General features: G+C 40.4%; 1 protein-coding gene across 4 annotated transcripts in view; it reads right to left on the reverse strand.

Annotated features, from left to right (window-relative positions):
- Positions 1-21,618, reverse strand: part of BARD1 (BRCA1 associated RING domain 1) — a gene marked incomplete at both ends in the record, with an annotated part of 58,987 nt that extends 37,369 nt beyond the window's left edge. For 2 of the 4 annotated variants that reach the window (XM_080932783.1, XM_080932782.1), the window contains 4 exons: positions 3,025-3,962; positions 7,733-7,881; positions 9,067-9,123; positions 21,479-21,618. In XM_080932783.1, coding sequence (XP_080788909.1) covers positions 3,025-3,962; positions 7,733-7,881; positions 9,067-9,123; positions 21,479-21,618 — 1,284 coding nt within the window. The remainder of the gene's footprint in view (positions 1-3,024; positions 3,963-7,732; positions 7,882-9,066; positions 9,124-21,478) is intronic. The other 2 variants (XM_080932785.1, XM_080932784.1) reach the window with 2 other exon arrangements.
- Positions 21,619-23,170: the final 1,552 nt, after the last annotated feature.

A 23,170-nucleotide genomic window follows, 5' to 3' on the forward strand; every position in this document is an offset into this window, starting at 1 on the left:
GCAGTCTGAAGAGAAGAAAGTGCCAGGAAATGTAATTGTAATGCTGGGGCCAAGTCTGGTGCCCAACAGTGATGAAGTGTTAAACAGCTTGATACTAGACAGGATAAAGGGAGTGATGGTCTCAGGATGAGACTCCATCCACCACAATCCTGCAAACTGTCAAAAAACAAATCAGAGAGATATCCTCAGCCTAGAAATTATCAAAACAAAGCTTATGCAAATGTAGTCATTAAGAGGGTTGCATTTCAGAGGGCAGATCTTGACAGCTTGACAAGGGTCTGGCTTTAGGGTCAAGGAGTGGTGGAATCCTCCTCCATTAAGGAGAGCCTTTGAGGCTAGCAGGTGGCAGACCACGCACACTATCTTAGGGAAGTCACTACCTGAAGCCCAAATGAACTGGACGCCCCAGGAAGGTGCAGTGATGTCTGGCGAGAGAGCTTCAGACTGGGTGTGGAGCCAGTTCAAGTCAGGGAAGTGTGCTGCAGTCTACAAAACTCAAGAGCTGAAAATCTGAAGAGTGCCTTGACAGTAGACATGGAGATTCAGAATGTGGAATCTGGCCTGCTGGGGGTCACTGTTGCTTTGGTCCAGTATTTCTTCACTGCCCCCCCCTTTTCTCCCCCTTGAAACGGTAACACATATTCTGTACCACTGCACGTTGGTAGTATGTGATCTAATTTTTTAAACTGATTGTACATGGGATTACTGCTCAGAGATTGCCTTGAGTCTAGACTTTTAAACAGTGTTGAGACTGAAAGACTATGGGGACATCTGAAATTGGACTAAATGTACTTTATACTGTGATGTTACTACAAGTCTATGTGGACCAGGGAGTAAAACGTATGGCAGTTTAAATAAAACTCTCTCTCTCTCTCTCTCTCTCTCTCTCTCTCTCTCTCTCTCTCTCTCTCTCTCTCTGTCTGTCTGCCCCACCCCCATTCCTGATGCCTGTGTATCTCAAAGTAAAGCTCTCAAGCTACGTGTCTAGAGCCGTGTATGTCTGCTTCCTGCCTCGATAATTTGGCACTAATACTCTGAAACTCTAAGTACGTCCCCAAATAAATGTTTTCTTTTATAAGAACTATCTTGGTCATGGTGTCTCTTCACAGCAATAGAACAGTAACTAAGAAAGACGTCAGCATCAGGAGTACAGTAATTGGGGTGAGTATTTGTTTTGTGCTCTGGCTAGCCTTGAACTAGCTACATGATCCAAGCTGCCCTTCAATTCATAGTATTACTCCTGCCTCAGCTTCCTGAATGCCAAGGTTATACAGATGTTAACCACTAGACCAGGATCCAAAAAGGGTGACAATCAAGATGAACTATCATAAGTACCATGAACTTGGAAGCTGCAAATCCACCTATGTGCTGTAGAGAGAAGTAACAAGCACAGTAACAGCCTGGGGAAGCCTTCCTTCTGGACTTGCATAAACCCACTACTTCCCCTTCGTCAGTTTGGCTGCCTTGAAGGTCACCAATTCTGAATTCACAGTGCCAAAAGGAAAAAAAAAAAAAAAAAACACTTGTCCCTGCTTCTTGCTTCATTTTATGGTAGCTATAATATTAAGGGCTGTGCAAATCTTTTTCTGAAGTAGGTGGACACAACTAAAATGAGACTGCAGAGCTATAGTGTTTACCTTCCTAACCAAATAATTCATTCTTGCTACACATGAAAAAATTAAGGTAAGAATCAAATGAAAACTACTTCTAAAACGGTAACGATGATAAACCCACTGATATTTTTTTCTTTCTATCAAGTTCAAATACAGAAGCTGAAAGCACAGCTCCTTGACAGAGTGCCTCAGGAAGGCCCGGTGTGTTTCCCAGAATTGTAAACAAAAATCAAACAAATGGGAATACACACATTGAGCTCACAATAAAACTTTAAAAGACCATGATTGTTAATAAATAGTTTAAAAAAACCAATATAAATCAATGCACTTAAGAGTAGCAATTGAGAATAAGTCAACTAATAACAATATCAATATCAGATGCTTAGGTTCAAGAAAACAAAACAGGCAACTTTAACCTGGGCAAGACTTCAAGTAGATGGCCAATTGAAAAAACCTTGCACAAAGCAACTATGAACACATCAATGAAGAAAAGTCACCAGGACACCATAGTGCCACAATGTTCCTATCTGTTACACTTTGGCTTTTTTCCTAGGACAAGAGAATATAATCTACAGTTTGTGGGTGAGTGACCTAAATTTGTACGTCACGTTTGAATTGGTCTACTTGTTGTCTATGGGTATTTCTGCTCTAGAGTAATAGATGGCACACACTATATAGTTTGTGAAGTCAAGAACATTTTCTCTATCTAGCAGTGCCTCTAAGAGTTTATTAAGCCCTTGCCTAGACGCTAGGCTCTAGAGATCCTCATTAATAAAAGTAAATTTTTCTTATACTTGGAATAACAGTCTCTACCAAATTAAGGGAATGCTTGGTTTGTGGTCTGAAAATCCCCCGGAGAGACATAGAAACTACATCAGCCTACATTCTTACTAATAGAAAACTGAATGGCGCATAATAATTATTAACTAGGTAAGTCTAGAAAGTATTAACCACATTACAATAGCTTATTTGTGCATATACATATTTTATACATATGACAAGAAAGTCAGGCTTAACAAAAATTAACTGAAGCATAACCAGGGTTGACTCCAAATATCTGGCTTTCTCAAGGAGTAGCGGATACCTAGTGTGTAGCTAATAACATGGTTCCATCACCACAGCCTCTCACCTCCATCTTCCACATTAAAGTTTCCAAGTCACCGGACAAGAAGAGGGAATGGGATTCCCCACCCCTTCCTCATCTCCTTCCTTCTCATCGGTGGGGGATGGAGTGCTGGGGGAGAGGAGACACACACAGCTTTGTTCCACAGCACACATCAACCACAACAAGTTCAAAGCAACAGAACTGAAATTTCCAATTCTGTGAGATAAATTAAGTTTTTACTGTTAAGTGTTTGTTACCGTAAGAGCCAACAAATCCGGCCTCACTAGTTCAGAGAAGGCAGCCTACCTTAATAGAAGCAATATGAAGTAAAGTCTCTCCTCTGTGATTTCTCTTCCCACTTGGAATACTGGAAGACAGCCTCACTGTAGAGGGGCTTGACATCATTTGTCTGTGAGGTGAATTGTTCAGCAGAGGTGGGGGTGAGCCCGGTGAAAGGCTAAGAGGATCATCAGATTCATTACTCTTTCTCCTGAGTGTGATATCAACCTGAAGTCGGCCTGAAGGCAGTGAAGAACAGTCAACCAACACTACGTTTTCTGCAAGTGATGTTGGCTCACCAATGTCTCTGTTGGTGCTCGGAATGTTGCTCCCACAATTCTTAGACATAGAAGTGGGGGGCCTGTGGCAGCCTCTGTGGTTTTCATTACTCCCTTCTGAACGAAGATCTTTTTTACAGACCTTCTTCTCTGGAGTCTCTTCACTCTTGCTCACAGTGTCTGGAGACACTATATGCTCAGCCAATGGTAAAGAGACTTCAGTCAAGCTTCCAGAACATTCGGATTCTACAACAGAGCCACTTGCTAACAAGTCTATTTCGCCATTTAGCCGTGAACTCTCCATAACTGGTGTGTGGCTACAGGAGACAATCTTCTTTTCCTTCGGCTCCTCTTTGGAATCAAATCTGCTATCCTTTGTTTCTAGCCTGAAATTGCCCTCCTGGTTGATCTTAGCCACAGATTTCTTCATATGCTTTTTTGCAGATGTTCTAGAAGCTGTTTTAGCCCTCTTAGAAACAACTACAGGGGGAGTTGCAGAAACAAATTCATATGCTGAGGCTTCCTGGGCTTTGTCATCCTTTGCCTTTTGAGGTTGGGTTTGGACTGAAACTTTATTCACAACATATCTAACCTTCTTTTTTCGAGGACTAAACCACATTTTTATTGAATTTTTCTTACTTTCTGCATTACCAAGTAAACTTGCCCTAGATGTGTCGTCTTTTGAATCTGATAGAAAAAAAAGGAAAAGAAACATGCTGAGGATTAATTTCTCCACCTCGAGCTTCCCATGAATTTGACTTTCTGTTCTCTAAAGACTGTGGTTATGCTTTATTCCTCTACTGCTCGACCACCAATTCCTAAATACCCAGAATTGCTTCCTTTCTCTGTTCTTTTGCCTCCCATCTTATAAACACAGCCATCAGGTAAAAAGCACCATCTTATAAACACAGCCATTAGGTAAGGAAGAGAAAATGGAAAATAAATAAGCAGTTTTTAACCCTGCAGGAATGTCACACATGACCCTGCCTAACAATAACAGCACTTGGACTGTGCTCTAAAGAATCCACTCTTTCCTGGTAACATGGGGCACAGTAAGTGCAAAAAGACAGTAAACAGATAAGGCTGGGTACACGCACAACTGTAACTGAATGAGGGCAGATTCCCCAAAGCCACTGAAGTGGAACTGTTGAGAGATCCATGGTCTACAGTGTTCCTGAGACAGCATCTTGAAAATTGTTAGAATGAGATGTCCATTCACAAAGAGACTAGATGTCTAAATTCAACAAGGCCTTTCTTCTGCAGTGATAAGTAGATTTTAAAACCAAGCCACTTCTGATACAATCTAGAGTCTAGAGAAAGGTCAAAAAGAAATGTTACCAGGGATTGCTTCTTAAGAAGGCCTCAGGATTACAAAGACTTAAAGGTTAATCCTCAAGTCGTCTGTGAAAAGTTGTGTTTGGTTTTAATTTATTATTTTAAATGCAGATGATGACATTTTCAATGAAAAACAAGTCAAATCTTGATTTCTTGGTGTTTATAATAAAAAGTAGAACTGGCCAGCTGAAGAAAATTAGGCAGTAATAACACATTCAATCAACCAAAAACCCCAAAGCTCAAAAAAACGTACTAAATTTCAACCTCAGAAGCAGGTTCCCTAACTCATAAAAGAGCAAATAAAGAGTGCACAACTATGTAATTTATATGCACGCAATCGTTTTATTGACTATCATACTCTAACACCTTTGCCTGGAGACTGTAATCACACCACTTGGTCTAACTAAGCAAGGATAACATAACCACAAACAATAACTATAAATTCTGGATTTTACGCAGCATATCTAAGATAAAACTGAAAAGCAAAACAACTCAGTTGCTACAACATAAATCATATTATTAACAGCTACAACTGTTTTATGGATGAATGCTTCTAAGCTTGATAAATTATCATATTCATTTCATGAAGAAAAACATTGGTCCTGCCTCTGCATAGCAAATTTCTTAATGATGACATTTTAAAAAAAAAAATCTTACTCTGAATTTAAATATTTTAAAATATACTATGAAATTCTAGGAGCAGAGAAACGTGTGTTACTAAGAAGCTTTTTTTTTCCCCTCAAAATTTAATAATAAGCATAAAAAAGAGAAACAAATAGAAAATGTGACTTCCCTATCATTAATCTACATCAAAGGATTATAATGATGTACATTGTGTTTTCCAAATTATTCTCTATTGTAAGTCACACAACAGAAGTTGAAAAACCTGACTAGCTAGTCCTTCATTTTAAAAAAGCTAAATCAAAGGGAGGTGCTCTGTGTACCATCTGTGTAACATTAACACCTGAAGAATAATTACTCTGTAAGTTAAAATAAGTTAAAATGCACTTAGATCTATTTAAAATAACAGCTACGTGGCTACCCCAGTATTCATCTTCCTCTATTATAAGTCATAACATAGGAAACTAAGTAATCACTTCAGAAGGACCAGCATCGCTCCCAACACTAGAGAAGAGAAATGCAAATTGTGATCTATGAAAGCACAATCAAGGTTCTTTATTTTAATGTCACCAGCACTGACACGTTCCACAAACGTGACCAGCACCTGCAAGGGCTGCTTCATATGATGGGTTCAAGGGAGAAATAGAAACTTTAAATTTAACTCCATTAGTAGAAAGAAGATTGTTATAAAGAATAAGGTAAAATTACCCATAAATGGCCATCAGAAAAATATGACAACCTCTTCTCTTTAAAGTACACTGAACCAAGGAAAATATGTGGAAGTGTTTAGAAGCTCATCTTAGCACCTTTTCCTATAAATCGGCTTCATTTCCAATAGACCCTTACCATGTCCATGAGCTGACAAGCTCTTCCTAATTACCCACCTTAATTATAGTAATTATATAGTTTATAGTAAATGCAAGTAACAAGGTTCATTTGGAAGATAAATTATGTCCTCTAAATTTTTGTTTAAACACAGAAAAACTGTGAGAGCTGCTAACCCCACTGGCTCATCGTTTTCCATGTGAGCATTCAACTGTTAGTCAGGCTGCAGGAATCACTCAGTCTTAGGTCCTTATCTTGAATAAGGTGAGATCATTTTTTTTACTACAAGGAAGAGCAACCCTTACTTGTTCCCAATCTCTGGTTCCTTCTACTGATAAAACATTTCACCTTCTACACACACACACACACACACACACACACACACACAAAGTTGTTATACATATATAAGGTATATACATATATACATGTATGTGTATATATATTTATATTCATATTTACATGTCTATCATAACTGCTTAAACAAGACCACTAACCAATGTCACCAACAGACATGCTACAACAAAAGGGGAAAAAAAAGCTCATGAGCCTCAACCTCAAAGAACGATGGGAAACTAAGGAGCTCTGGTAGCTGGAGGAGTGCCCCCAGTGGCTATCCAATACCAAGTAGTCAGTTATGAAACCAACGCATTCTTGAGACTTAGAACCACAACATTTTTTAAAGCAAGTCCTTTACAAAATATATGTGCACACCTGTATTCCATAAGTCACAATACTAGTCACATTAAAAATGGAGACTAGCACAACAGCCATATAACTCAATGTAAACACAGGTTAACTATGACTTACAGTCTTAAAAATACACCAGTGTCAATACTTAAAAAGCGTTTTTTAATCTTGTTCAATCAACTTTACTAGTAGTTGACAGTTAAGTATTGCATCAGAATTCAAATAACAAAAGACTTAAAAGCACAAAGCCAACAATTTTATACTGTCATTTTCAATCTTTTATGGCATCCTGCCAGACAGGGTCTCCTATAAACACATACTAAAATAATATGATTTGGTCAATGAAAGAAAAGATAACTTCAACATCCAATTATGAAAATTCAAAACACTTTACGTCCTTTTCACAGCCAATTAGTTCTCAGCAGAAAGCACAATGTGAAGATATATAGTTAATATGCAGAGTCTAAGAACAATTTGAAAAACATTAACCCCCATTTAAATAGAAAAGAAAATGTGTTGGGATTTTGCTCTTTCAAAATGTACACCTAATTAATTCAGTCCAGAAAGTGATCCTTCAAGAGTATTATCTTCTATCTTCTAATAGTGTACCAAAGTGAATTAAGCACTGTTCTAAACAAACTCACTATGGTTTCTATAGAAATTATCCCAATTTCTGTAAATTGTAAAGCATCCAGTGTAAAGTCCTGAGCCTGTCTGAACTGACATCAAGAAATGAACTCTATTTTCTCTTGCTTCTTACATTAACTATACATAAGACTGCAGGCAAGAACAGTTAACTCCTCTGGACATTGGTACCTCATCTATAAAGTTTAGATTTAATTATCTCATTTTTCAAAATGACTTAAAGAAAAGTACTAATCTTGAAATGTGAACTTCATGATTCAGAATTCTTTTTCCACTCTTTATGTGCTCATTATCATTATTAATTTATCTACTCTTTAACAAAAAAATGAAGGAATATCATTCACCTGAAACTTTATCTTCATGTAGCAAATCTTGCAGCTTACTATAAAGCTGGATCATGTTGTCCAACTGTCTGTTTATCTTGAGGTCTAGGATCCAGGCTGGGGTGTAACACACTGGGCATCCTGATCCAACGCAGTCACTTATACAATTGCTTTAAAAAATTAAAAGAAAATTCAGCATAATCTGAACTCCAAACACTAGGGAGTATGAACAGTAGGAAGATATAGGTTGTTTTACACAGCATGGTAAAATGGTGTGCTCTCATCATATGATACGCACATATATGTAAGATCTCACATCAATCTACTACATACAGACATTATTTAGCAAGACAATTTGACTAATTTTTCCAAAATAACAAGTCTATGGCTCCTAAAAGCGTAAGGAGATAGAGATGTGGATAAACATAGTCAAGGCACATGGACTAGAAACCTCCAAATCTGTGAACCAAATTAAATCCTTCTCCCTGTTACATATGGAGTGAATCCAAATAAGTGCTTTAGAGCCTGTGACAGGAGCATACAAGACCAAAAGTGTCCCTGAAAGACCAACCATGATACTTGATCCTTAACTAAAAAGTGCTATTTGAGGAGGTGGAACTTTAGGAGATAAGGCCCAGCTAGAAAAAGATCACTACAAGTAGGCCTTTGAAGGTTATGCCTAGTACCAAATGCCCTGTCTCTGTTTCCTGCCCTCCACATGTTCCTACCACAATGGTGTCCTCTGTCACAAGGCCTTTGAAGGATGAACACTCCCTGCCCTTGGCTTATTACACTGATCCCAAGAAGTAAAATCAGTGTTCAAGCATCAAATTCACCAAAGCCCACCACTGTAACTGAAGCCTGTGAAACTGAGTTTCTGTCTGGTATTCATTCTGTCATAGCAACCAAAAGGGTGACTAATATATGCCCATCAATTCTTTAAGTCAGATATAGTCAGCCAGGGAAAACGTCACTAATGGGCTACAAGAAACTAGCTAAGACCAGATCCTCCCTCAGTGTTCAGAAGGAACAAACTCTGTCAACATGTATCAGAACTTGACCTTCTGATCTATAACAATAGATGTCTGTCTACTCGTTTCTGTCACTCATGGTTGGAAATTTAAGAATTAAACTTCAATAACTTTTGAAAGATTTAAGGGGATACATCGGAATTATGTCAAAGGCGTTATTCCTCTTCCTAAAACTTAGCAGAGCTGCTTCCTACGCTCTACAACTGCATACTTTACCCTCTGCACTGTATTTCTTATTCATAAACAGAAACAGGAATAAAGATCAACTCAGGCTACCGTAGAGACAGCAGTGACATCAGTGTACATCAGGCTCTAACAACTCACCTACAGAAGATGTGCTCACATCCTCCTAAGCACACGGGCTCCTTCAGAATATTGGCACTGATTGAAGAAAGGAAGAGTCGAGGATAAGTCATTGTTAGATAGTTTATACCCAGGAATTTACAAATACAAGAATCAACACTACCAGTTTCTTTATCAAACCAAAAAATATTAAATATACTTTTATTCCAAAGGCTTTCATTCTACTGGTTATATAGCCCATGGATTCAAATAGAAATTCTCAACACACATTCTAGCACCATTTATGAGTTATTTGTTGGGAAGTTGGAGAGAGGAACAAAAGCTCAAGCACCTCCCAACTTCTTTCAACAGCTAAGGTATACTTTCCCTGACTGACTTGAAATGAAACTCATCAATGTGAAAATGTGGTCTGCCATCCAAACAAGAGAGAATTTCTCAAGAGTGAAGAGGGGGTGTCTAACTGAATAGAATATTGGGACAAGGGTACAAACCAGAACAGTTCCCAAAACTAGGACATCAGGATATCTTGGCCATAATAGACCATGCGTTCCCTTTTAAAAACAAAAACCAAACAAACCTCACTGTTTTTTGCTATTTAGCAGCCATCTACCTCTTATATTCATTTTGACCGCACATGACCGACCACTCTTTTGATACACAGCTAATTGATGGTCTTGTTCTTTAAGCAGCTGCAGACACAGATCAAGTTGACAGTCTGCAGGCGAAAGGAGATTCAATAAGCAGAAGCTCCCTTGTACTGTCCATCAGAATTCCTGCTACCTCGGGAGCCCTGGGAAAGCATGGCTTCTTACTAATCCACATGCCCTGACACTCACGAGGGGTACTGCATCAAGAGCACAGCACATAAGTAAAGCCTTCAAAGGATCAACACTTCCTGCACTTGGCTTATTACACCAACCTGGGACCTGTAGGTGTTTACACCACTATTATCCAATTACCCCTGCACGCAAACCACGTATCAGTAAAACACAGTTCTCCACGTTTCTGGAAAGATCAAAAACTTCACAGTGCACATTTTAATAGATATGAACATTAAAGTAAAATTGAGCTCTCAGGAAGAAGCTAAGAAGAGTACATAGCCCTGTTATTCTCAAGCTATTAAAAATGCTGCTCACTGACATTACAAAACCCATTACTTCAAAAACTCACAAAACCTTTCTTTTGACCATACTACATAAAATAAATTAACAAAATATAAGTTTGGTGACTCTGGCAATATGATGAGTGTAAACAATATCTGTGTGGCTCCTATCATTTTTATTACATGAACTAATAGGTCAAGCCTAACCTCCTCCTTCATAACTAAGAACTCAATTCTACTTGGTCCCTTACAACATGAACCTCTTACACTTTTTTGTGTATCTCCTGTTGCAACATCCTGGCCAAACCCAACTGCTCCCATCCAGAGTAAATACTGACCATCCTTGTAGTTCCTAGGACTCCCTATTCAGCTCAGGCTCCAAGGCTCCAAGGCTTAAAGACTAAGAGCCATCTTCACTGCTGTGCTCCTATACACTCAGGGAAGTTCATAATGCTCTGCAGTTCGGGGCTCCCTGCCATGTTTGTCCAGGCTCTGGATTCCAGCCAGTAAAGACAAAAGAAAGGTTGACATGGTAGTGCACACCTAATTTCCCTATACTCAGAAAGCAGAAACAGAAGGATCCTAAGTTTAAGGATAGCTTGCACTACATAATGAGTTCCAGGACACCTTAGCCTTAAAAGAAAAAAAAAAAAATGAGATTAAAAGAAATGTCTTTGTATGTCTTTACCTCTGTATCTCTACACTGATGAAATAAAATACTAAGCAGCTACATGGCTATTCAAAGCTACCTGTGCTCCTGCACATCTCAAATGGTATGAACTTGTTGTGATCCTCTAGACCACTGGCTACACGTTCCTCTGACTCCAAAGCCCTCCCTCCTCATCCTGAGATGCTCTGCTGTCAAGCTTCCACATCTTCCCTGTTTAGTCTGTGACTCATCACCTGAATCCCCTTCCTGTCACTCACATGATGGAGGCATGCACAGGGAGCCTCTCTCCCACTACATTTGACCTGGCACCCATTCTACCGTCTTCCCAACACTATCAACTAAGTGTGCTCTCGAAAGTCCCATCCTTGAAGGTCTCTCCTGAGTGCTTTGGTTCTTCCTCCTCTCTGACATCTGAGTTCGCACTGACCTCATCTTCTTCCTTGAGGCCTCTCCTTCCAGTGAGTCTTAACTTTCTTACAGAACCTCTACCTGGCTGCTTCACCTCCGACCTTCCATATCAGCACGTCTCCACGATGCTGTCAGTCCACAGCCTACTGGCTTCCTGTGGTACCTTGGAATGCAATGTCGACAATCTGTTTCTAAACCTCTTATTTCCCTCCTAAGATATCTTATATAAGTTATCCTAAGATAATTCTGAATCTGTTTTTATAGTTCCTCCCCTTCACCCTTGCAATGACAGGCTAGCACGTAATTAGCAGTAGCATAGCATCAATGGGAAAATGATGAGTAGACCTTTTCTAGTTTCTAATTAGTGGACTAAACTGGATTTCTTGAGGTTGTTAACAAACAAGAAAAGATTTGAGAAATGTCAGTTCCATGTGGGTTCTAAGGAAGAAAGCAGAGTGTGATGGCCAAGTGAAGAGAAAGCATGGCCAACTTCAAAGTACGGTACAAGGCAGACACTGTAGGAAAGAGTTCATCTGTGGCAAAGACAGACCTCAGGGAATGGCCAGCCTTTGGTTAAGACTCCAAGAATGAAAAAACTTTACCTTACAACTAAGAGATACTAACCAAAATCTTAAGTGAATCCAACTTTAACCAAATGATTTCACCTACAGCAATTTCTGTTGGGTTACTTGTAAATAATACAACATCAAAACACCAAAGGTTCTCTAGGTAAGCTTTTAAAAGCTTCCAGAGATTAAGAAACAGCACACTAAACTCACACAAGATCGAGACAGCCAAAGGACAGACGAGCAAGATGACCTCCAGGCCTCAAGCCTTACTAAGAAGGAGCTACAGAGAGTTGCCCAGGGAGAGAATCATCTGAGGGCATGGCCACTGGTAGGTTTCCAACGCTCCAGTGGATGGCCCACCACCCATTCACATAGGGCAACACTAATGGGACTTAGTGTGTTCTAAGGAAAAAAAAATTAAAGGCAGTGTTGGGAGCAGAGCGGATTGGGAGAATATAGGAGGAACTGCCGGGGGTGACTATGATCATATTTCACTGTATGCGTGGATGAAATCCTCAAAATTAAAGAAAACATGTTTAAAAAGTAAACCAATTTTGCTGCCATAAAGGTCCCTGGATGAAGCTATTTGAAATTTTCAAAAAATGAAAAAGAAATATGATTAAAATGTTGCATATATTATTTAAAAAGAAAGCAGCACATAGGACTTTTCAAAAGTTATAAGAGATGAGACAAAATAGTAAAATGTGGACTTAATTAATAATGGAAAATTACTGTGTACTTTGAATGTACTGGTAACCTTCTACAGTACAAGGTTAATAGAAAAATAAGAAAATTCAGCTTTAAGAGTAAGTAAAAAGAATAGCATCTAAACTAAAACAACCTAGAAATGGGGATATGCTATTTAGAAACCTGGAAGTAAAAAGTCAACTGAACCCAAGCTACAGACCTCAAGAGTAATGAGAGATGAAGAATATATTCACCACAGCCTCTTGCCTTTGTGAACTATGTTCATACATTAGCATTTATAATACTAATGAGTAAAAAATACTCATTTTAGCACAGGTTGTTACTGTAGAAGACCACACACAAGCAACTTAAGGAAGGTCACAGCTAAGCCATGTAATTTCTACTTCGTGTACAGCATCCTCTTATATCAAGACACAGAATCTCTTTTGATTGGGGATATTGTTCATTATGAGACAAAACTAAAGCCTGGTTTTGAATGTTTCCATATATGGGCATATATATTCATGTAAATTAGAAATAAATGTTAATTTCTTGAAAAAAAGAGAGAATCTCTTTTAAAATACACACAAAACCTGACTGATCATCATGAGTTACCAGTCAAGACTCAGACTTACCTGACTCACCCCTTCAGGGGTGTTATTTTAAAGTAAACATTTACCACTGCAGTGCCCTTCAGATCTGGTAACAGTAAAGTCATGCAGTGTGACCCTTCTTGTTGCTCCTCAGCAGAGCTCTGTTGGATGGGCCAGTGTCTGTGATTCCTACTTAATCTCCATCCTGCTCCAGCCCCACAGCTTTGCCTGGCCTGTTCTAGACCACACTTCCTTCTACACAATAAATATGAACACTTAACACACGACCCAAACACTATACAGGGAACATGACAATAATGGCATACCAAACAAATAAGCAGAGGAATTCTTGGATTTTACTTCCATCCCAGGACTTGATGCAACTACCAAGCACATGAAGGACACTAAGCTGACTCATTCTTTCCTAGGGGGCTTAGAATCAAATAGGGTATTATGCAAACTACTAAGGCCTAGGTAAAATATTAAGGACTAGGTGGAACATTAAGGCCTATGTAAAATGGTAATGCCTAGGTAACTAACTATTCCCTGGCTAGCCTGCCATGGTGTTCAGTTACTAATATTGTAAGAAAACTTTCTCACATGTTGTTTCTGTTGTTACTAAGAAACTTTCTCATGCCCAAACTGATTACATAGTCTGTTATGTTCTGTGCCCTTGGAAACCAATTACAATAGAAGTCAGTAGAACTGCTTTGTAAAGGTACACACAGTAAGCTCGGACACAAACCAACAACACAGCAGCACTTCCTGCACCTGTGCATAATCTTTTATAGTATAAGCTGACCCTGGGATGAACCCCAAAATAAGAGAGACACCTGCACCAATATAAAAAACTATCTTATCTGGAATAAGATTTCCATTTTGAGTAGGGGTGATTAAAGTTTGGTAAGACCTCCCTGGGAACTGACATCCTACTTGGCAGAAAGAAACATAAGCATGGGTAACTGACATCCTGGTTAGCAAGTTAAGACATAAAGGATAAACAAGTCCCATCCTAGTAGATAAGTTAAGACTAGAATATTAGACAAGGCAGGTTCCCTGCCACAATTGAATACTCCAACCAATGGGAACAGGATAAATGTACAACAAAGGTATTTTCCTAAAGAAATCCCCATCCCTACATTCTGACTGGTAAAATAACTTGGCACATACAATTGTAGACCTCAAGCTTAAAAATCCTATTCAGTTCCTAAACCTGGTCTGGTCCGTGGCCCTGATCTTTCAGTCTTGGGGCATATGCTCAATAAACTAACTATCCCTGTCGGACTGAGATAGGTGTGCACATGTATTGTGAAGCAATTCCTGGACCCCAACGTAAGCAAATTGACATAGATGTTCTACTGTTCCAAAGATAACATCTAATTGGGGCTCTGGAATTTAATGCTGAAAACAAATACATTTTACCTGCCAGATTCTCATTTCCTTTCACATGAGTCTTAAAATTTGTTTTTAGTTCCCCGATCCCTTTTAATCCACCTAGCATAGATCACAATGACCCTTAGTGAATGCAGCAAATAAAAGGCTGTGCAAAGATTCATTTATATTAGTATTTATACTCTACCCTTACTCTATTTTCTATGATATTTAAATATATTAGAAAATTGCAGAAAAGGCACTTTCTTGATAAAATACTTAAAAACTCCATACCCAGCTTTACAATTCTCTTAACTAATCTTTTCTATGCAATGAATTTGCAAAGAACAGTGAATTATAATTTAGAAACAAGATAAATGGTAAAAACAAGCAATTCTAAAACAAACCTACTGTCTTAGTCAGTGTTTCTATTGCCACGACAAAAACACTATGACCAAAACACAAGCTACAGAGGAAAGGGTTTGTTCTGCTTACACTTCCACATTGCTGTTCATCACTAAAGAAGTTAGGACATGAAAACAGAGCATCATACTGGAGGTAAGAGCTGATGCAGAGGACATGGAGGGATGCTACTTACTAGCTTGTTCAGCCTGCTTTCTTATAGAACCAGGATCACCAGCCCAGGGTTGGCACCACCCAATGAACTTGGCCCTCCCCATCAATCACTAAGAAAATAAATGCCTTACAGTCAATTGTTTGAAGATTTGTGTGTGTGTGTGTGTGTGAGAGAGAGAGAGAGAGAGAGATTTGTATGTATGACTGCATGACAGAAGAGAGAGAGAGAGAGAGAGAGAGAGATTTGTATGTATGACTGCATGACAGAAGAGAGAGAGAGAGAGAGAGAGAGATTTGTATGTATGACTGCATGACAGAAGAGAGAGAGAGAGAGAGAGAGAGAGAGAGAGAGAGAGAGAGAGAGAGAGAGAGAGAGAGAGAGATTTGTATGTATGACTGCATGACAGAAGAGGGCATCAGATCCCATTACAGATGGTTGTGAGCCACCATGTGGTTGCTGGGAATTGAACTCAGGACCTCAGGAAGAGCAGTCAGTGCTCTTAACCTCTGAGCCATCTTTCCATACCAATAGCCAAATCATAAAGAGGCATTTTCTCAATTGAGGTTCTCTCTCCTTTCAGATAATTCTAGTTTGTCAAGTTGACACAAAACTAGCCAGCACACCTACTGATAACATTTTCTTTACAAAGGAAAACTAAATTCAATTGAGATTATACTAATGAAGCAGAGGTATTTAACTGAATGGCTCTCCTAAATTCCCATGAGGTACCAACTGCTAGTTAATATTAGATGGAACAAGGACTCCAGTGCTCTTACATTGTACAGTATCCTCAAGGTATTTTTAAGTTACAGATCAGTGTGTTTAACATGAAATTGTACAAACTTCCCAGGCTAATTAAGCAACTTGTTACATTTCCCTTTAAGAGAATGAGAGAAAAGGTAAATGAGTAATACCTTTATACGATTGGTTTCGGGTTTTGTGTGTGTGTGTGTGTGTGTGTGTGTGTGTGTGTGTCATATAGTTCAGGCTAATTAATATCAACTCATAATATTCCTGCTTCTACCAAGTGCTCTAATCACAGACAGGAACCATCATGCCCAACTAAGCATACTATTCTTTGTGACTATTTTCTCTTTTATTCAAGAGATTTTGTTTCTCACATAATATGTCCTGATGATGGTTTCCCCCTCTCCTCCCAGTTCTTCCCACCTCCCTCGTCATCCAGATCCACCTTTCTGTCTCTCATTAGAAAGACTCTGGGAGTTTGAGGTCAACCTGAGCAACATAATGAGACCCTGTCTTAAAATTAAATAAAATAAAAAGGGTCCCCTGTGTTTGATAAATTTCTGTAGACGTCACAAGCCCTATAGAAGCACATCTGCTGGACCTTCACCCATAATGGGATAGCATATATGGTAGTTTTATATGAGTTTTATATATATATGACTCTCAGAAGTAAGACTGACCTACATGTACATCTGCCTTGAGGCCTTAACCACCATTCAGTATTGGTAATTAACACTAGAAACCAATGCAGGATTCTCTTGTGCTCTTGGTGACTTTAAGTAGGTCATCTTTGAAGCTGGGACCTACTTGACCTAATTTTTTTCATTCATTATTTTAACACTTAGAAACATTGTATCTGGCACTGTGGCTAAAAATGTGAGCCTGTTTTTATGAGAACTATACCATTACTGAAGGAGGCAAACAGCAAGCAAATAAATGACACATAAATAAATTCCATGAATAAAGAAATTCTACACTGGAGAATATGGACACTAACAATCTGTGCCTCTTTTACAAACATGCTAATTTTTATTAAAAGCTGTAAACAATGCTAATAATTATGAAGTCTGAATATTGAAGATAGCTATAAAGCCAATTCATTTATATTCATCATTTGATAGCTAAAGACGTCAGATTTCAGGAAAGCCATATGAATAGCCCTCCTTAGGAAGTTAACTGCACTGGTTCTTTTTCTTTTTATTTTTTAACTGTCAATTAGAAACAACCTAGAGTTACTTGGGTCAAAAAAACTTCAACTGAAAAAACTGCCTTATCAGAATGGTTGTACTGATTGACAATTAATGTGGACAACCCAGGCCACAGTGGCAGCACTTTCCCTAGGCAGCTGGGCCTGGGCTGGATACCTAAGCCCACCAGCTCTGGTTGGAGCAGGTAGTATTTCATAGTTTCTATTTCAGTTCCTACTTCTAACTTCCTGTTTTTATATCCTGCCCTGGTCTCCCTCAGTGATAGACCCTGAGAAGTATAAACTAGAGTAAACTCTTTTGTCCCAAAAGTGTTTTTGGTTATGGGGTTCATCACAGCAATGGGAAAGCGAACTGGAACAATTATGTTGACTAAATGGACACTTTGTTTCTCTAGGCTACTTATCCATCATTGGTTTAATTGGATTAATTAGTTTTAAGTCTCAGACCACCTTACCAATTCCCTGTTTATCCTACCTTTCTTCGCTTGGTCATTTACTAATAACACCACCACAGCCGTGACCAATGGGCCCATTAATAAAAATGTACACACATCTCAAAGGTATAACTGCAAAGCCTAACAGCATTGCTTCACCAAACAGACCGAAGCAAAGTTGTTTCCTCCACATCCCCTGGGCCCTCATAACTTACCCTCAACTGTGCATCCTTTGTACTCCTTAAAAGTGAGCACATGCCCTACAGGAGAAAATGCATTGACACTACTATGCCTCGGTGATTTCTTGTTCTAATGAATAACCAACCAGTGTCACAGCAAACCAGAGGGAGCAATCATCCTACTTAAGGATCACTGGCCTGTAAGAGTCAAAACTCCTGACGAAAGGCCCAAGCTAAAGGCCTGGAGTTAGGAAATCTGTGCTGCATTTTAAGAACATCCATATATTACATAGTTGCAAAGGGCAATTTTATTAATATATAGAAAACAAAGAAGCGAACAAAGCATAGTAACTGAACCCAGGATCTGAAGCTGGCCTGGGATGCAGTGGCAGGCGTCTATCCGTCTCCTGTATATGTATGTATACTTGTATACATGTATGGACCCATGTGGTATATGGGCACATACAGAGGCCAGAGGCGAATGTAATACTACCCTCAACCATTTCAGGTTTTTGAAACAATCTTTTACTTAACCTGAGATAACCATTTCAGCCTGACTGCTGACCAGCAAGCCTCTGCGAGCTACCTGTCTCCCCCAAACTACCACATTGGGGTTACAGAAGGGCACAGCAGCTTCACTTTTACATAGATGCTGGGGATCTGAATTAAAATCTTCATGCACTCCGTACAAGTGTTTGTACAGCAAACACTAACCTCTGAGCAACCCCCCCAGGGCTTAGAATCCATGTATGTAGTGCAGTGGTCCCAGTATTCTTAAGGCTGAGGCAGGAGGATCCCAAACTTAAAACTCATTAAGCATATACATGTGTGTGTGTATATACATATAAGTATTCATGCATAATATGTGTTGCTTTAAGTTTACATATGTATAAGTTGTCTTTTAAATAATAGGGATATTTTGAAGAAACACACTATCTTCAAAGTTATGATTATTTTTAATCTTCTCTAAAGTGATATTAAAGGCACAAAATAAAATTAGCATAAAAAGCCTAACCCTCCTCACTCCAGAACTATGCCAAGTAGTACCTAATTAATTTTCATTCACAAAACAGCATCATGGGACACATGGAACCATTAGCAGGGCAGCTCCTAGATGCACTTCCTGCTTCCTTTAGGAGCACATCAGTTCTCTGCTTTCTGCCAGCCTCTCAAATAAGGCCTTCCAGCTTCCTTCTCCCAGTCTTTAAATAGCTTCTATCTGACTGTGAGGGCTTGGTCAATGTCACATCTGGTCTCTTCGACACATTCACCAGCTTCACCTTGAAGCCAGAGTCATGTTAAAAGGTCAGGAAAGGATGCCCTGTAACATAGCCAATCTACTGCAAGAGCAAGCCATGCTTGCTCTAAAACAGATCCAATGTGCTACACAAGACAGGTGACAGCTGGGGACACCAGAGATGACAGCTGCAAGCTGAATGTGAGGGTAATCGGGGTAATCACCAGCCTACTGGGGACAACTCTCAAGCTCGGTGAAAGGACATACACAATTGCAAATAACACCACACTCTGGGTGATGATGAGCTGAAGCAAGCAGCAGACCGTCCAGGGATGCTCTCCTCTAGCAAACAGGAGGGGACAGGCAGAGGGTACTTGAGAGACAGCAGAGCAGGGAAAGAAAGCATTTCCAATGTGATCTGAATTATTTCCTGTGCGATGCAAACCTGTATGTCCGAAGGGTCTTTAACCTTCAGTTTCCCTTGTGAAAACTGAGTCGGAGGCTGGACATGGCACCATACATCTGCCACCCTAGTGCTAAGGACTCTAGAGCAGGACACTTAACTGAAAGATAACAAGCTAGCCTTGGCTACACAGCAGTTTGCTGTATCAACAGAAAAATAAAAAGGGAAAAGTTTGGAAAGTCGTTGCCTCTGGTCCAAATCAAGCCAAAACAGTCTACTTTCCCAGAGCCCTTTGAACTTAGAACATTTTTATATTTTTGTTATGGTATGGTTTGGTTTGGTTTTTGAGACCGGTCTCATTATATAGTCCTGATAAGTCAGGAACTCATTGTAGACCCGGGCTGGCTAAAAACTCAAAGGATCCGCCTCCAGAGAGCTGAGATTAAAGGCATGAGCCACCCCACTCACAATCTTTTAACCCTTTTAATGAAAGGAAAAAGAAAACAGAAATGATTTATGACTGCAAAACCTAAGTAATATTTGTTGACACTTCATAGGAAAAAACCAACTCAAAGCCCTATATGAGATTATATCCTCTAATAGTTAAAATAAGTTCACCTACCTCAGATTCATAAACTGAAGGAAAAAAACCTGAAATCCCATATTCTCTAGTCAACTGGATTAGATATACTGAAGTCTGGGTTTAATTACTACTACCTTCAGGCCCTTGACTTATACCACGCTCACTGAGTTTAAAAGAGTTGGCAGTGGTAAAAAGGAAAACTAGTTGTTTACTTTTAGGACAATCTATAGATTATTCATATAGTTTACCTAGTTAGTCTCTTCCAAATGATTCGGCAAGCAGACTAAATCATTTTTTCATCACATCCTTTTGTTATCATCTTGGATAATCACCACAGGAAACAATTTGCATGTATTTAATTTGATCTCTCCAGAAAAAGTAGAACATTTATTGAGACCCCTGAGACAGAGTGACAGAAACACGGGAAATAGGCTTTGCTCACTAATGAGTTCTCCATACTCAGAACACTGTTCGGTATGGCATAAGTATTCAATAAATGTTTATTAGCAAATTTTATTATTGGCAAATAACACATGAATGAGCAAATCATTATTATTGAGGTACAGAGAAGAACCAAGATGTGGCTGGAACCTGAACTCATGAGGTCTGACATATTCTATGTGGAAGGCTCTTTCCATCCACGAATCTAACCTTGGTTCAACTATTTATAAAGCACTGGTTGGGTCTCAACCTTCCCTGATGCTACAACCCTTTAAGATAGTTCCTCTGGTTGTGGTGACCCTCAACCATAAAATTATTTTCTTTGCTTCTTCCTAACTATAATTTTGCTACTAAGCAGGGTCTCAGTTTCTAAGACCATGGAAAATGTTTTTCCCAACGGTCACAACCCACAAGTTGAGAAGCGCTGATTTCAAATGTGAAGCATCTGGCTTCTGCTATTACAACTAGGAGTTTCCAATGTCTATGCCCAGGATGATCCCTATGCTTTAGGAAAACACAAGCAGAGCTCAGAACGTCTTCCTGCTAACAAAACTGCCACTCTTCTAAGAAATATAATGCCATTCTTTCAGATATTAAGATTTTGTAAAGAATAACAATTTAATTAAGTGCAAAGTTTAGTCAGTTAACTTAAAAAAAAAATTGCAGTTAACACTGTAGTAACCGAGTGCTAATGACTGAAGGTTCAACATTCGTTACTGCCACAGAGAAAAAAATGGTTAAAGGGCATTCGATAAACAGCTACAGGTAAGAAACCACCACTCAGGAGAGCGTTTCGGACAGAATACAATCCATGAGACGGCGTGTAGAAGGATCAGTGACAAAGGGCCATAATCTATGGGCAAATTGCAATGTCCATTACACTGCCATCCCCAAACTAGTCCTAACCAGGTCCCTTATACCCTAGCCCCCACACCGAGTCTGCTACTAGAGAAAGGACCAAAAGGGCCAGTTTCACAGGGGCTGCAGTGGCCCCACACCTTCCCAGAGCACAGAACTCAACGACCCCGGAAGCCTCAGCCCCGCCCAGCTCCGAGCGTCACCCTCGGGGAGGGGCCAGCGAGCCGAGCTTCGAGCCACGCCCCCAAGGCAGTTCTCCCGCGAAAATTCGAAATGTGCCGTTTGTTGACTGGAAAGCCATCGAGAAAACACACAGGAACGGGACACGGAGGGGCAGACGAAACTAGGTCGCTAGGCCGGTCCTTACCAGCGGGAGCAACGCAGCAACTTCTCCAAGCGGGCGAGCGCCGCACGGCTGTGGGCCCAAAGCCCGTCGGTAGCCGACTCCATGGTGGGCACGGGAGGAGGCTTGTTCCCGGAACTGACCCTCGGCGGCCGGCGCGGCATCCCGAAGAGGAGGGGAGGTCGGGTTTGCTGGAGCGCCGCGCCCCGAGGCTCACCGCCGGATCCCGCTGCGCGCGGAGCTTCAGAATCCGCCGGACACCTAGGGAGGGGCTGAGGGAACGCAGTGAAATGCCCGGAGGTGGAGGGAAGCAGCTTGAGGCCACGCCCTCAAGGTTTGCGGGCGGGGCCTTGGTCCTATGGTCAAAGTTCCGGAAATGGAGGGCAAGGGTTAAGAGGCCACGCCCTCAGGAGTTTGTAGGCGGGACTACGGAAACCAAAGTGCCAGAGCGCGGGGTTGAGGAGGCTTGGTGACCTCAAGCTCTAGGAGGCGGGGCGAGCTGCGCCCAAACTTCCTGAGCGGGAAACGGAGAGGCAGGGCCTCAAGGCCACGCCCTCAAAGAGGCGGGGCTCTCCATGGGTTTTGTTTTTTATTTTTTTTCTTTCTTACCCCCTCCACCCCCAAGCTTGCAGAAAATGCTTACTTACCCGGATGTCCGATTCTAACCCTTCCATAGAAAGGAACGGTTCTCGCTACTGTTGAACTTGGAAAAGCTTTTCTCACGACAGTAAAAGTACTACCCTCTATATAAGAAAGTTTTTTTCTCCTTGCTGTGGGCTGTAAGAGCCCGCTAAATACTAGGTTTCAATTTACCTTTTAATTAGCTATAAAATATCCGACCAAGGGTATGTCTTAAAAGTTCTGGTTGCTTTCAAAATATGATAAATTTTATAAAACTTTGTTTTGTTTTGTTTTTTGCTACAGTGTTCCTCGGGGATCTTTTTTCTTTTTGAAGCTGTGTCTGTTAGACTTCTCCGCCCATGCCCAGAGAAACCACACCAAACGAACACGGTTCCTTAATAGAACGAGGACGGGGCAGAATCAGGGTCAAAAGAAGAAGAGAAGAGAAACAGAGAGAGAGAGGAAGAGGGGTTTCGGTCTTTTGTAGGGGTGGTGACTTCACTTGCTCCCAGGTGGAGGTGGAATTCTGAACCGATGTCTTCTGGGAATGCTTTGGCTGTTTCCATGGCCATGGATGTGCCAGGTTCCTGTCACTTGTGGGTGGAGCCACCGCTAAGGGAAGGGGCTATCCTAAAGCCAACAGCGTCTATTTGCCAGGCTTGCTTAAACTGTGAAGCTAGGGGTGACCTTGAACTTCTTAATTTGTGATCCTCCACCTCTTGCATGATAGGGAATTACAGATATGCACGTCAGGTTCAGTATTCTACCAGTCACAACCCTACCCCTCCTGCGGATCTGAATATTAACACAAGACTAGCCCAGCACCCCCTCTCCCCCGCTTCCTCCCATTAACACATTCTTGCATATACCCTTTTATTCCATTTCTCACTCTCTGCTTAACTACCCCAGCTGCCTCTGTTTACTGGAAACCACAAATCTACCTAGATTGCCTCCCGTCCTTTGGCCACACAAAAGATATCCAAAACATTACTAAACACAAAAAAAAAAAGTCTTGGCACTACCCTGGTTAAACTCTAAAGGTCGAAAAATGCCTGGAGTGGGCACTCCCAGCCCTAGAGGCATCGAGTGGGTGGG

Source organism: Micromys minutus, assembly GCF_963924665.1.
Source record: "Micromys minutus genome assembly, chromosome: 19".
Lineage (NCBI taxonomy): Eukaryota > Metazoa > Chordata > Mammalia > Rodentia > Muridae > Micromys > Micromys minutus.